Source organism: Odocoileus virginianus, chromosome 10, assembly GCF_023699985.2.
Source record: "Odocoileus virginianus isolate 20LAN1187 ecotype Illinois chromosome 10, Ovbor_1.2, whole genome shotgun sequence".
NCBI lineage: Eukaryota > Metazoa > Chordata > Mammalia > Artiodactyla > Cervidae > Odocoileus > Odocoileus virginianus.
Window position 1 is genome coordinate 6,419,382 of NC_069683.1, and position 14,830 is coordinate 6,434,211.

Below are 14,830 nucleotides of genomic sequence, written 5' to 3' on the forward strand. Positions count from 1 at the left end.
TCTGACCCAGGTCAGTGCCCCCGGTCTCTGTCCACAGGACCCCAATGTGCCAGGCTGCTTCTGAGTTGCCTAGTACTTCTCTGCCTCTGAGACTTCGCTTGAGCTGTTCCCTCTGGCTGGAGTGGACTTCCTCTCCCAAAGCACAGCTGACTTCTGGACTCAGGCCTTGTGAAGGCCTCTTTGTGTCCCTCTTGCTGGAACCTCTGAAATGACACATATTCTGTTCTGCCTCTGTCTCTGGACTGCACTAGACCATGACGTTCCATGGGGACAGGAACCCTGAACTGTTGTGGCCTTCCTGTCTGGGAGGCACGTTGTAGAAGAGCCTCAGACAGCCGCGCTGACACCCCTAGGGGCACAGAACACAGCGGACGGAAAGTGCTGCTCCTGTTTCATGCGGCCCTATCTCATTTGATCCTCCCAGAGGCCTTGGCGCATTATCTCTTCCTCCCAGACAAGGGCCGTGAAGACCAGAGAGGCGACATGGCTTGTCCAGGTCTCACAGTTTAGGGAGACTAGCTGAGAACATCAGGGCTTTAGCCATATCTTCTCTGGACAGTCAGGAGCAGGAGGGGAGAGAGAGAGAGGCCCCATCTAGTGAAAAGGGGTGAACCCTGCCCTTCAGGATACCTAGAGCTGGTGCGGCTCTGATGTGGCAAACTGATCTCCCCTGGGAGTCCTGGCCCCTCTTTGAACCTGTTTTTCCCATCCGCGAAGGAATTCCTCCTGCAACACCTGTCTTGGCCCATTCTGCCCAAATTCACTGAACCTGCTCCCTAAGGTTGGATGTTAGGAACACAGAGAGGAGCTGGATGTGGGTTGTGTCCTGGAGGGCTGCAGGCTGGGAGGCAGATAAGTCATGTGCAGATGGGGTAAACAGCAGGTGCTGTCACGGGGTTGGGGGGGGCGTCCAAGGACTGCAGAGGTGGAAGGAGGAATAGTGTCAAGCAGGTGGGAGGTACCTGGACTAAGTCTTGACAGGTGACTAGGAGCTCTCCAGGTGTGCCTGTGTGGATGGAAGAGTGTGTCCAATGGCCCCGAGTGGTCTGTGAGGAGCTTGTGGGAACTTAGGCCCCAGGTGGAGAATTGCGGGGGCAGGGCGCGGGGAGAGGGGCAGGGGTAGAGGGAAGAGGGCAGGCTGGGGGGCAGCTGGGAGGCTCGGGCTGTCCTGTTAGTGCCTCCAACACAATGTAATAGTGCAGAAGACAGGATGTGACCCCAGCTGAGGCCCGGAGAGAAGAGGCCGGGGTTTGGAAGCTCGTTTTCCTGGTGACTGGATCATCTGTGCCATCAATGGTTATGCCTGGAACTACAGGGAGAAAGCAAAGCTCAGAGGCTTGGGGTGTTGACCCAGCGAATGGAGTGGGAGGTGACCTTGGGGCAGGTGAAGGGTGCAGGAGGGCAGTCGGCGGGAAGTGCGGCCTGTGCAGAGGCAGGCTTAAGGAGGCCAGGGTCAGCCTGGCGCACAGGGGTGAGGCTGGAGAGATGGCTGAACTGGGTCAGACCCTCCGCCAGCCAGGCCTGGCCCCTGATCTCCTGGCCCTGGGCCCGGCTGAGCTTTCCCTCTCTCGGCCTGCACCTCCCTTCTACCCCCAGGAGCAAACCTTCCCAGCATGTTGGCCACTGTGAGGCCTGGAGGGCGGCCAGAACCCTCACTCTCCATCGGCCGGGCTATGTGACCTCAGCCAGCTCGCTCCTCCTCCCTGGGTTCTCTGGGCTCTGAACCCTGGAATTGCTGGAGCTGATTTCTGGGCTCCTCCTGCTTTCAGCTTCTTTGATGTAATTCTTGCAGCTTAAATTGCTTCCTGAGCCGGTCCTACCGGAAACTGGGATGCTAATGGCGCTCCTGGTGGCTGTGTGCCAGAGCTCTGGGGCTGGCTCTCCAGGCTCCTGTCTCTTTCCTTCAGGTCTCTGACGCTGGGATGGTGGGTGAGAAGGGGCAGGGGACACAGCAGGGGACAAGTGGGCCCTGCACGATGTATGGGCAGAAGATGAAGTGGCTATGGGTCCAGAGCAGAGGACGAGCCAGCTCTTGACCCTTGGCAGGCAGGGACCATCAGCCCTGCCCTCCCTGTCCACCCGTGTCCCACCCTCACTGCCCAGTCTCACCTCCTTCCTTTCCTGTCTTTCCTCTCCATTGAATCCCCTCATCTTTCACTTCCCGTGGGCCTGGCTCAGCCAGGGTGTGTGTGGGGTGAGCCCTGCCCGGCCCAGCACTCACCCCCTTTTCTCCTGGACTTTGGGGTCATCAGGCCAAGGTGGAGGCTCCAAAGTCAGAGGATATGGGTTCAAGTCCAGACTCTGCCGTGGAACTTGGGCACATCGCCTCCCTGCACTAAGCCTCAGTTCTCTTTTCTGAAAGATGGCAACAGTGAAAGACCTGCCCTGCGGATCCTAAACGTAGACTCTAGCCGGGTGGTTTGCACATGGCAGGTGCCAGAGAAATGAGGGTCTCTCCTGAGAATGAAAGGGGGCTTCTCTATTTCTCCTTCTTCTCTCTGGCCTGCTAAGCAGTCTCTTCAGCCTTTGGTCAATTATACTGGCATCTTCCAGTTACTGAGGCAATATTCCTAATGTGGAGGTGAGAAAATGGGGAATCAGAGAGGCTGAGTGACTTGTTCAAGGTCTCACGGCGGGCGAAGGGTACAGCTGGGACTGACACCCACATCAATCTTGCTCTCGAACTCATGTCTGCCCTAGAAGCCTACCTTGCCTCGGTTTCCCTCAGCTATGCTGGGAAGTCGGGGCCTGTGTCTTTGGGGAGTGGGGCTGAGAGTGCTGCCCTGAGCAGGCCCCAGGGTAAGTAGGTTCCGGGGGGCGTGGAGCTGCCAGATGGGGTCTGAGGTACATGGGCGGAGATGGGATTGTCTGTCAGGTGCCAGGCTGTCCCAGCGTCTGTCAGGGCACTGCTGCTGCTCGCTCCCCTCCCGAAGCCCTTTCCTGGCCACCTCAGTCCGGTCTGTGTCTCCTGCGTTTGGTCAGCACACGGCTGCAAGGTTAGGGTGCTGGACTGCGGGCGCTGAAGGGAGGATGCTCGTGGTGCAGCGCCCTCTGCGTTGGGGCCACATGTGGACTCAAACCCAGACTCTGCTGTGGGATTTGGCCCTCGTAAGAAATGGACCCACTGGTCCTCATGTGGGGCAGGGGCTAGGTGAGGGGTCTAAGCTGAACGCAGGGATATCAGGGTCATCAGCCAGGGGAGGTGAGCGTGGTGTAGCCCTGGCCTTGGTGTAGCTCTTAGGGAACCCCCTGAGGGGGCTTCCACGGTGGCCCAGACAGTAAAGAATCTGCCTGCAGTGCAGGAGACCCAAGTCCAATCCCTGGGTCGGGAGGATCCCCTGGAGGAGGGCATGGCAACCCACTCCAGTATTCTTGCCTGGAGAATTCCATGGACAGAAGAGACTGGCTACGGTCCACGGCGTTGCAAAGAGTCAGACACGACTGAGCGACTTAACGCTTTCTTTGAGGGGGAGGGGAGGTCAGAGAGGGAGATGGGTCAGGACCAGTGCTAGACACCCTCGACTTCCAGGAATAGGAGACTGACTGTTCAGATGTGTGAGGTGCTCCAGGGTCTGGGAGGCTGTGTGGGAGAATCTGGCTTTGGAATTGGCAGGTCACAAGGTGAGGGTGAGGGTCCTCAGGGGAGGTAAGGTCACCAGGATTAAGGAGAGTGCTCCCTGCGGGACTGGAAACCTTGATCCAGAAGTGCGGTTAAGAAGGCAGAGCCCTGGAGGCAGGAGGCGAAGTGACTGATTGACGGCTGAAGGGGTCTCCAGGGCCGAGGATTTTCCACACAGGAGAGAGATGATCTCGTGGCTCTGGGGGCTTCCCTGGTGGCTCAGACGTAAAGAATCTGCCTGTCAATATAGGAGACCCATGTTCGATCCCTGGATCAGGAAGACCTCCTGGAGAAGGAAATGGTAACCTACTCCAGTGGTCTTGCTTGGAGAATTGCATGGATAGAGGGTCCTGCGGGCTACAGTTCATGGGGTTGCAAAGAATCACACACGACTGAGGGACTAACACTTCCTGAGGGTGTGACATCAGCCAGGGGGCTGCTGGATCACCACTAGTCTGACTCTGCCCCTGAGGTCTAGAAAGGCTGATGGAACAAAGAAAGGGAGGACATGGGTGCATCCAGGCAGCCCTGATCACCATTGTGTTTGCACCCCTTTGGCCTGTGGGCCTGGCGTCACCACTGAGCATCACAAATAAGGAAATTCAGGCTGTGGAGTCAGGCCAGTCCTTCCTCTTCCTGCTCTACTTGTACCAGCTGTGTGACCTCGGGTAGGTCTCTCCCCCTCTCTGAGCCTCAATTCTGGCTCACACAATGGGGATGAAGATGCTCACTTCCCAGGGTGGTGGGGAGGGAGTACTCAGGGACCTCCTCCTTCAGGGTCCCGCGGGCCTTGAGTTCTCAGGAAGTGATGACCTTCTGATCTTCTGTTCTTCCAGGTGCCTGGGAACTACCCTCAGCTGCCCCGTCTTGGCCTCGCCTCCAGAGGCAGCATCCACCATGTTCTCCTGCGTGAAGCCCTACGAGGACCAGAACTACTCGGCCCTGAAACGGGCCTGTCTGCGCAAGAAGGTGCTCTTCGAGGACCCCAACTTCCCCGCTACTGACGACTCGCTCTACTATAAGGGCAGCCAAGGGCCCACTGTTAGGTGGAAGCGGCCCAAGGTCAGTGTCTGCTCTGAACTGAAGCTGACACAGGCAGGCCTAGACCCACCTAGCCTGCAAGGGACAGTGGATGGCTGGGAGGGGTCACTCCGAGGCCCCAGGTGATGCAGAAAGTGGAGGGGCTGACACAGGGCCTGTCTGCTGTCAGATTGCATCTGGATAGGGAGCCAGGAATTGTTCAGTTGCTCAGTCGTGTCCAACTCTTTGCAACCCCATGGACTGCAGCATGCCAGGCTGCCCTGTCCTTCACTATCTCCTAGTTTGCTCAAATTCATGTCCATTGAGTCAGTGATGCCATCCAACCATCTTATCCTCTGTTGCCCTCTTCTTCTGCCTTCAATTTTTCCCAGCATCAGGATCTTTTCCAATGAGTCGACCGTTTGTACCAGGTGACCAAAATATTAGAGCTTCAGCTTCAGCATCAGTCCTTCTAATGAATATTCAGGGTTGATTTCCTTTAGGATTGATTGGTTTGATCTCCTTGCTGTCCAAAGGACTCTCAAGAGTCTTCTCTAGCACTACAGTTCGAAAGCATTGATTCTTTGGCGCTCAGCCTTCTTTATGGTCTGACTCTCACATCCAGGCACGACTACTGGAAAAACCGTAGCTTTGATTACAAGGACCTTTGTCAGCAAAGTGATGGCTCTGCTTTTTATTATACTGTCTAGGTTTGTCACAGCTTTCCTTCCAAGGAGCACGTGTCTTTTAATTTAAGGGAGCCAGGAGAATGGCCCCAAGTACTGTAGCCACCACTACCCAGCCAGGACCTTGCCCCTTCCCTGGGCCTCAGCTTCCTTATGAGGGAGGTGGGGCCCTCTGTTCTGCCACCCTCCTCCCAGGGTTGTTTTTAGGATAAAAATGAGGTGATGTGGATGTGACTTTTTCTAGTATGATTAGAGTGACATTCAAGTAGAAGGAATTTACTTTGCTGATTATTGTCATAGTGATTTTGCTGTACATGGAAAGCATTTTATTACGATGGTTAATCAGTAATAATAGTAGTAGTAAAAAATAAAAGTACTGCATAGAGTTGTTGTGAGCATTTAAAGAGATGATGCATGAAAGTCTGGCACAGGGCCTGGCACCCATAAGACAGCTGTCGTCATTACTGTTGGAATCGGTGAATTATGGAGCATCTGGCTGGTGGCTCCCTCTGTCTTGGCCTGGGTTGCTGAGGCTGGAATGTGTTGAACAGAAGTATCTGGCCTCATGGCATGATCTCATCCTCTTTAACCATGATTCCTGAGTGTGAGAGTGGGTGCCCCAGGGGCCTGGGTGACGACCGAGAGGCTGCTGAAGGCCACCGCCCCAGGTCCCCTCCCCGTGGCTGTGCTGGTGACACTGAGAGTTGTTCACACCAGGGGGTCTCAGTGCTGGAGACAGTGATGGACCTGGGTGGCTGGAGCCAGGGAGACTCCCCCTCTCCGGTACTCAGAGGAGGCATCGCAGAGCTGAAGGGTGAGAGGATATGGTGTGAGAAAGACCTGAGCTTGAAGTCCTCAGGCTTGTTTGGGACTAGCGTGGGGAGGGAGTAAGGGGAGAGGAGGTCCGGGGCCCTGGGGTTGGTGGAGATGAGCCAGGGCAGCTGTGCTCTGAGGCAGCGGGAATCACAGGCCAGACTCAACAGCATTTTCACGGGCAGATTTGCACTTTACGAAGTTCCCTCCAGCCCTCTGGACAGTTGGGGAAAGTGAAATTTAGTTTTTAATGTCCTTCTCATAGACTAGGCTCTCAAGTCCCTTCCAAGGCAGAAAATCCTGTTTTCTTGGACTAGGATACTTGCGAGGTAGGGAAACTGAGTCCAAGAAGGGTGGGCACATGCCTCGATCCCTCAGGGAGCCGGGAGCAGAGCCCGGCGGGGACTCAGCAGTCCTGCCTCCCCGGCCCACCTGCCCACTTCCAGAGAGAGCCTCCCGAGTGCCCCGGGGACTTCCACCCCGTGAGCTGCATTGCCTTGGTTCTCCGAGCTCCCAGCCGCCTCCTGGCCTGGCCTGGGACTCCTGTCCTTGGCGCACCCCCAACCCCCATGCCTCCTCCCTCCTCTTTGTTTGGTGGGTGGGGAAGGAGACCGGCCTCAAAAGGCCTTTGTGAGGCTTTCGTTGCAGGGGAGACACTGGAGCCCTCTGCCCTCCTCTCACCCCACTCCCTCGCGGCCCGCCTCCTGACCCTCTCCTGCCCTCTGGCCGTCACCCAGGCATTTTGGATCTTGTGGCTCTGGAAGGAAGCTGCTGAGGCATGACCGGGGATGGTTGGGCTTGATACAGTGAGAAGAGGAAACGCCAGGCTGCCTGGGCTCAGCAGCCTCTTGCTGTGTGACCCTGGCGGAGTCACCTGCCCTCTCTGGGCTCCTCTGCCTGCTAGTTCGGGAGCCCTACCGTGCACACTCTCCTGCACTGCCTTCCTCCCCGGGCTTGATGCCCAGTCCTCCGTAGACATGCAAAGAGGAGGAACAGAGCTGCCCTGCCTGTCGAGTGCTGGATGTGGAGGCGGGTGACAGGCAGCATGTGGTGGTTGGTACTGAGAAGGAGGTGACAGAGTGAGGCACAGGGGTAGCTGTGGGGGTCAGTTCTGGGTTGGAAGGCAGCTCAGGGCCAGGCACTGCTGAGTGGTGTGCAATGAGGGGGTGAGACGGTGTGGACCCGGGTTTGAGGGATGGGCGTGTGTAGGCAGCCCTGCTCCATGGACAGGACACAGGACATGGGGCTGGTGCAGCCAGAAGCCGTGCCCTTGCCTCGGGTGGGTGTGGCGGGGCCAGCCCAGTGGGGTGACCATTAACTCCCAGCTGTCTGGCCCTGGGCCAGTGAGATGGACTTTGGCCCGAAGCAGCCACGTTTCTATGGAGTTCGACTTCCTGGGTCCTGTGACCTGACTGTTTACAAATAGAACAAAACCCCACCTTTCTGGAAGGCCCAGGGGAAGCCGTTCACTCCCGTCTCACCCCCAGCTCCTCCTCTAGACGTGAGGAGTGGTGAGTCTGGTGTCCTTAGTCTGGTATTGTGGCCTTCCTGCTCTTGGGGGATCTCCTCAGTCAGCCACCCTGCCTGCCAGCCTCCCTCCTCTTTCTCCCAAAATGGAATGAGGAAGCTGGCCTTGGAGCCGGATGGCCTCGGCCCTGCCCTCCCGGAGGTGTGACCGTGAACGAGTCACTTTCCTCCCGGGGCCTCGGCTGCCTGCTCTGTGAATGGGGAGGAGTTCTTCCTTAGCCTGGTGTCTGGATATCGAGAGTCTTGAGGAACTTGTGCTATTAGACACACTGGAGGCGGATGACAAACTTCCTGCCCTCGACCACCTGCTCCAGCGAGCCTGGTGTCGGGGACCCAGAGTCGGTCCTGCTCGGAAGCCCCACCTCCTGTGGGCCCTCTGGTCCGATTCAGTCCCACCCAAGGCAGCTGCCTTGGCCCACACCTTCCTCCTCCTCCTCCCAGCTCCAGTGTTTCTTGGTTCTTTACCATTTAATAAACGTTTGCTGGGCGCCTCCCTCAGGGAACTAACTGGGGAGATAAGAAGAGATAAGAGACTGGAGGAGAGGGCCTATGACTCAGGGGGAATCCCAAGGGGATGGGTAGATGGAGGGGGGCTTCCCCTTTCCTCAGGCCTAAGGCGTTAGTCCCGCGCTTCTCCTCCCTGTGGGGTAGACCCCGCCATGTCCCCCCATTCTCTGCCTTCCCCAGTCTCTGGGGATAAGCCTCAGGTCCTTTGCAATCAAGAAGGGGACCAATCAGGGTCCCACAAACAGACGTCAGTTTTGGGACCTCCCAGATTCTCGCAGGGTGGCCTGGTGGTCTCAGCCCTGTGTCTGGGGCTCAGACTCACACCAGTAGCTGGAGAAGACCCCGCTTCCCGGCTGTGCTGAGCAGTAGGCTCCTTCATGACATGAGATGAGCAGTTTGTGCTGAGTCCAGCCACCTGGGCCTCTGCCCTGCCTGGGAATGACCCCTCCTGGGCACATGTTGGGTGGCCTTTGAAGAGGGGGTTGCCGTGGGAGGTGGGAGTGGGGCGCACAGGCTGGGGAGGTTGCCTGTGGCAGAGGTGACAGGGCACAGCTGTAACCCCTGCCCTGTTTTCTATCCCAGGCAGAGGTCCCACTTTCTTCCTGGGCCTTAGGTTCCCCGCATGTCTAATCGATTCCAGCTGTGATCTTAGATTTCAGGAGGGAGGTGACCAGGGTGAAGGTGGATGGACGATGAGAAGGGGTGAGGGCAGAGGGGCTGAAGATGCCCTGGACCTGCTGACTAGCTGCCCCTCTCCTTGTACACCAGGCCTGGGAACCTGAAGTTCCAGTTCAGGGAGGAGGTGGTTATGGACTGTGACCTGAGTCCTGTGGAGGTGGTCTAATAGGCTGGGAGGGACCGAGAGGTGACCACAGGAGCAGGGGGCCGGGCCCCAGAGAGAGGTCCATTGACCACAGAGGAGCGGTCATCCCAGCCCTAGAGGTGGCCTGGCCCAGAACCTACCAAGCCCTGTCCCTGACACTGGTGATGGGCAGAGCCAGGCCTGGGTCCTGCCCTGGAGCTTGCAGGCTGGTGGGGGAGACTCCAAGGTGAACCTCAGTGTGGGCAGCAATGGGAGGGAGCACAGGTGGCTGATGTTGTCAGAAGCGGCATCTGTCCCCAGGCTGTGGCCAGATCCTGTCTTGGGGGGATTAGGAGTTTCCATTCCATTCCCCTCTGGAGTCCTTTCTGCTCTACCAGCGTCACCACCTCCAGGCAGTCTCCTCTGATCTCTCCCTGTGTTCCTGCTATCACTGCTGGGCTCACATGGAGGGCTACCCTCAGACTTCTCCTCCTCCAGGGCTCTGCCTGTGGACTGGGGATTTTCTAACTGGCTCTGTGCTCCGTGCCTAGCTGATGGCCCAGGACAGGTCGGAGGACAAACATGGGTCTTGAGAAGTCAGGCCCTATAGTGACAAGGGTGAGGGTCTGCGCTGCCCCTGACTCCTTGGTCTTATTGCCATATAGCAAGTCCCCCATGCTGGGCTAAGGACAGGTGCAGGGGGGTGGGGAAGGGACAGTGGCTTTGTCACTCACAAGTCCTGGTCCAGATGGAGGCTCCAGAGCTAACTGTCTAGATTGGATTCTCAGTTCATCTTTTCCGCCATGGCCTTTCACAAATGACTTAATCTCTGTGCCTTGGTTTCCTCATCTGTAAGTTGGAGATGTTAACCATACCTATCTCACAGGGTTGTTCTGCATAGCTAGGCACACAGCTGGTGCCCAGTCATTGCAGCTGTTTCTGATTGTTCCGTTCAGAGTGTCCCAAGGTGGCCCCAGGTGCCTCCAACTTCTAGTGGTTTCTCTGTCTTAAACTGGCAGACCCACACCTCTCCTGGTATTGGGAACACACCCTAGACCACCTCCTCCTCTCTGCTCCCTCTCGGACTGGAGGGTTTGCCCCCCAGTCTGTGCTGCCTCACAGTGAGTCAGGGCAAGGCTGAGACTGGAACCAGGATTCCTGACCCCCCAAGCTCAGTCTCCCAGCAGCCAGAGCCCAGTCCTGGGGCCGGAGGGTCAGGCAGGGGGTGGCTAGACCCGCCCACAGGCTGCCTTGGAGGTGCGGCTTAGTGAGGAGGAGAGCTCTGTCCCAAGGCTAGGCTTGTCTCATCTGTCCACTTGCCCTGTGACCCTGCACGTCACCGCCTGCTGCCGGACCTTGGCATCCTCATCTGTGGAATGGGTGGTCCTGTCTCTGGGCAGGGCCCAGCATGGGGAGGGGTGCCTTGGAGATCACTTCCTGGGATGCCAGGCAGCAGCTGTCTCTTCTCATGGTGGGGATATGACTGGGTCCTCCAGGTATGAAGCCTCCCTCCACACTTGTCCTGCTGACCCCAGAGAGGCAGATGCTGAGTCATGGCTTCCTCTGGCTAGGCTCAGAATGCCGGGCTGGGCCTGGGAGATAAGACAAGGAGGGCTTCCCGAGAGCTCACTGTGTTTCCAGACTCACTGGGTTTCCGTGACCTGGGGCAGTGTTACTCAGACCTGTGGCATCCGGCAGTCCATGGTCGGTCCGTACTCTGGGGGAGCTGCCTTGCAGCTTGGCCCTGGGTCACCCTGAAATCCCATCTGGAGTGCTCATGTCCTCAGTCTGGCCCTGCCAAACTCTTGATTTTCCCAGGCAGAGGTGGCAACAGAAGACCTGAACACCTTAGTGAGAGCTGATAGCTCTTTGCCCCATGTTCCCCTGCCTCAACCCACTCCAGTATTCTTGCCTGGACAATTTCATGGACAGTGGAGCATGGTGGGCTACAGTCCATGGAGACAAAAAGAGTCAGACACGACTGAGTGACTAACACTTTCACTTTCACTTTCCCCCTGCCTCTGTGACCTGTGGAGTCCTTACAAAGCCCTGCAAGCATAATAGTCTGCCTCCTTTGCACAGGGCAGGAAACGGAGGCTCAGAGAGGTTGAGCCATTGGCCCAAAATCGCACAGCAGGAATTTGAAATCTGTCTTCCTGACTGTGCTACCCTCTGCTGGCTACTTGTGGTAGGACCTCAATAGCTCTGTGAATACTGAACTGGTTTAGGAGCAGCCGCTGAAGTGGAAGCAGGCTTGTGCTGTGTGGCTGGGGCATGTTGTTCAACCTGTCTGGGCCTCAGTTTCCTCATCTGTAAAATGAGCACAGTGCCCACCTCTCAGGACCATGCGTGGTGAGGATAGATCACGGTGCCAGCAGGGAGGAAGGCATGCCTCAGTGTTTACCTCCTCCACCCCCTATTGTGGCACCTCCCCACCTCCCCTTGGAGAGCAAGCAGTGGAGGGAAGAAGCTGATGGGTGAGGAGGAGGGGTCTGGGGAGGCACTCTGGGAACTCTGGGCGTATCTGCTCAGTTCTGCTTGGCTTTGGCTTGCTGTGTGCCCTTGAAAGTCACTGCCTCTCTCTGAACCTCCATTCCTCATCCATAAAATGGAATAGCAATGCCACATTTATACGTGGTATCTACAAGAGTCAAATTCATAGAGTCAGAAAGTACATTGGTAGATGCCCCAGGGGCCAGGTGGTGGGATGGAGAGGGGGGATGGGGAGTTAAGTGTTAAACGAGGCTAGAGTTTCAGTTTAGGAAGGTGAAAAATCCGGGAGATGGATGATAGTGAAAGTTGCCCAGCAGTGTGAAAGTATTTAATGCCACTGAACAGTTAAATATTGTTAAAATGCTATGTTTTATATTATGTGACTTTTACCACAATTTAAAAAAAAACATTAAAAAAGAAGTAAAATGAAAACAAAACCAAGGCCACACTGCGTGGGTGGGGTGAATGTCAGATGAGAGTCTGAAGATGCGCCCACATGGGCTCTGGCATGGTCGTCTGTCTCCCCGCTTCCCCCTGCCCTTTGCACTCGTCATGTTTCATTTTGGTGTGTTTCTGCCCTGTACCTCGTCCCACCTGGTGATGGTGGGCCCCCGAGAGCTGGCAGGGATGGGCCCACAGGGCTGCTGGTGCTGGCGGATGATGGGCACTAGTCCTTGCTGGTCAGGGAAGACCGCAGGGGGCAGGAGGGAGGTGGTGGCCCTGCTCCAGGCCCCCGATGTCCTTCCACAGAGTTTGCTCATCACCCAGACTCTGGCAGAGGACCAGAGCCAGGGGAGGGGAGAGGGGCTTTCAGAGCGGCCCTGGGGGAAGCTGGGTTTGGGGAGACTTGACCCAGGGCCCCAGTTGTCCAGGGCAGACCGGCCGATCTCCCACGTAGACACTAAGGTCTCCTCTTGGCTTCTCCGCAGGACATCTGCGAGGATCCCCGCCTCTTTGTGGATGGCATCAGCTCCCACGACCTGCACCAGGGCCAGGTGGGCAACTGCTGGTTTGTGGCGGCCTGTTCATCCCTCGCTTCCCGCGAGTCACTGTGGCAAAAGGTGAGGCCTGGGTAGGGTGGGGGTGCTGGGGAGACTTAATCAGCCTGGCGCCCTCACCACCAGATGGGGGAGGTGGGGCCTGAATGAGTAGGTAAGACTTGATAACAGCCTGAGCAGGGGTGGGGTGATGCCAGGGCTCCCCAGTATTGTCTGAACCTCAAAATTGCCTTCCCCTCCCCCTCCACTCAGGGGTGGGTGCTGGGAATCTATAGCTCCCAGTTCTGACACATCCCCTTGTGACTCTTGGGGGGCCCACAGTGTCCCTGGAGCCACTTGGCAGAATAGGCACCTATGAAATGTGGGAACTGTCTGAATCATGTGTCGTGTGGAGCCTCTACTACCTGGGGCTCAGGAGACCCCTGTCAGGACCTGCTGTGTACCTTGGCCAGTCCATGTCCTTCTCAGGGCCTCACTCTTCTCACTTGTTCAGCGGGAGTGATGCAGACAATCTCGTGTCGTGATTCATGGCTCCAAGCAGCCGATGTTCTGGACCAGGACGATCAGGTTTTCGGGTGCAAAGAATGGGCTCGAGGTCCCGACACTTCGCCCTCTTGTGGATGCATTTGGCAGTGCAGCTCTTAAATCCAACAGCGTTCCCTCCAGGGAAGGTGGGGAGGCTAGGAGGCTGGAGCTGTGATTGCTAAAGAATCATTGACAGGGACTGCTTCCTGGGTTCCCACACCAGCAGATTCAAGTCATTGCCCATTTCTCATTCCTATCCTTCCTGCTTTTTCTGTAGAGCAAGGCTTAAGAGCACCGGGCACCTGAGTCTTCTGGGCTCAGGTGGGAGACCCAGCCTTGCCATTTCGTAGCTTTATAATTAACCTCAGTTTACTCATCCAAAAAGTCGGGGTATCAGAGTAGCTCCCTCTCAGGCAGCTGTGAGAGTGGAACAAGGTACTGTCCTTAAACGGACTTGCACAGTGCGGTACTGGGAGTGGTGCCTGCGGGAGCCAGTGCTGTGATAATTCAGATTCCCATCATGGGTGCAAGCAGGGTGCAAGGAGCAGGTGTTTGTTCTCGTCCCAAATTGTCCCTCAGCCTTCAGAGGGCACCGTGTCCTCGCCCTAGGCTGGGACTGTCGTAGGCGTTCTGTTGTCATGTCTTCTGAATAGGGGTGTGACCTCTCAAAGCCACCCCGAGCGGGCATGCCTGGGACCTGGTCCCAGTGGTCCTGTGGGATACGGGAAGTTTTTTGCCCTAGGGCCCTCAGCAGAGGCCTCTGCTGAGACCTGTTGATGTGGGTGGTCAGGGGGCATCTGAACTGGAAGGGCCTCCAAGAGCCTCATTGGCCCAGAGAGGGTGGGGGCCCGGTGCTGTTCTCTAGGGGGGAGAGTTGCCCCCCCTCTACCCCTCCAGGCTCCAGCCCCCTGCTCTGAACCCAGAACAAGGTGCGCAGCCTCCAAGCTAGGTAGGGCTCAGTCTGGGGCTGGCAGTGGCACTTGGGAACCCTTGGGGCTGGCCCCACACCTTCCCCTTGCCCTGTAATTGCCTGTTTATCTTTGATCTCCCCTCTTGAGGTGAGCTCCCCAGGGGCAGAGCTGGTCTAACATATCTTCTCTCTGAGCCCAGCAGGAGCCTGGCACAGAGCGGGCTCAAGAAAGTTTTGAGAACCCAGCCCTTCCCGAGACTGTTGGACCTCATGACCTCATGACGGACAAGCAGCCCTGCAGCGGGTCTTGCTATCTCAGGCTTCCTGGGGGCCTGCAGTGGGGCCGGAGCCTGGTCCTCTGTGTCCTTCCCAGGGAATGGGCTGTCTGGTTATTTGTAGAGAGAAGCTCCAGCTCACTATGGGCCCTGCTCTGGGCCTGGCCCCTGGTGAAACTCCCCACCTAGTAAGCGGAAAAAGGGGCCCTGGACCTGCAGACAAGAGGCTTGTCATTGATGCTGTGTGACCGCGGGCAGGCCTGTGTTTATCTCTGGGCTGCAGGTTCTTCCTGCAGGGTGTTTCAGGGCATCCACCTGACTGGTCTGGAGGCTTCGGGGGTGGAATCTCCATCAGCTTGGGTCCCTGGGAGGTTGGGGCAGGGCGGGCCGCACCAGACTAATTGCGCTCTGCCTTCTGGTGCTGCTGTGGTGACAGCCCCTGGGTCCTGGCAGGAGGCATGAGGCCCTGGGGAGCTCATTACTGGTTCTTGCCTCCCGCCCTGTCCCTGCTGACTGGGCCCTGTTTGTTGTCACCCCTCACTTGCTGGGCCGGTTGCCCTGCAGGGCCTCCCCTGCCCCGCCCTGTTTTCTTCATGGAATGGGATGGGGTGCACCCCTGCTACCTCTCCCGCCTCACACTCTGGGAGTGCTGAGC

At 57.3% G+C, this 14,830-nt stretch overlaps 1 protein-coding gene across 1 annotated transcript in view; it reads left to right on the forward strand.

Annotated features, from left to right (window-relative positions):
* Positions 1-14,830, forward strand: part of CAPN5 (calpain 5) — a 55,584-nt gene that overhangs the window by 10,978 nt on the left and 29,776 nt on the right. Inside the window, exons 2-3 of the mRNA XM_020897568.2 lie at positions 4,456-4,681; positions 12,397-12,528. Of these exons, the coding sequence (XP_020753227.2) occupies positions 4,517-4,681; positions 12,397-12,528 (297 nt within the window). The 5' untranslated portion in view covers positions 4,456-4,516. The remainder of the gene's footprint in view (positions 1-4,455; positions 4,682-12,396; positions 12,529-14,830) is intronic.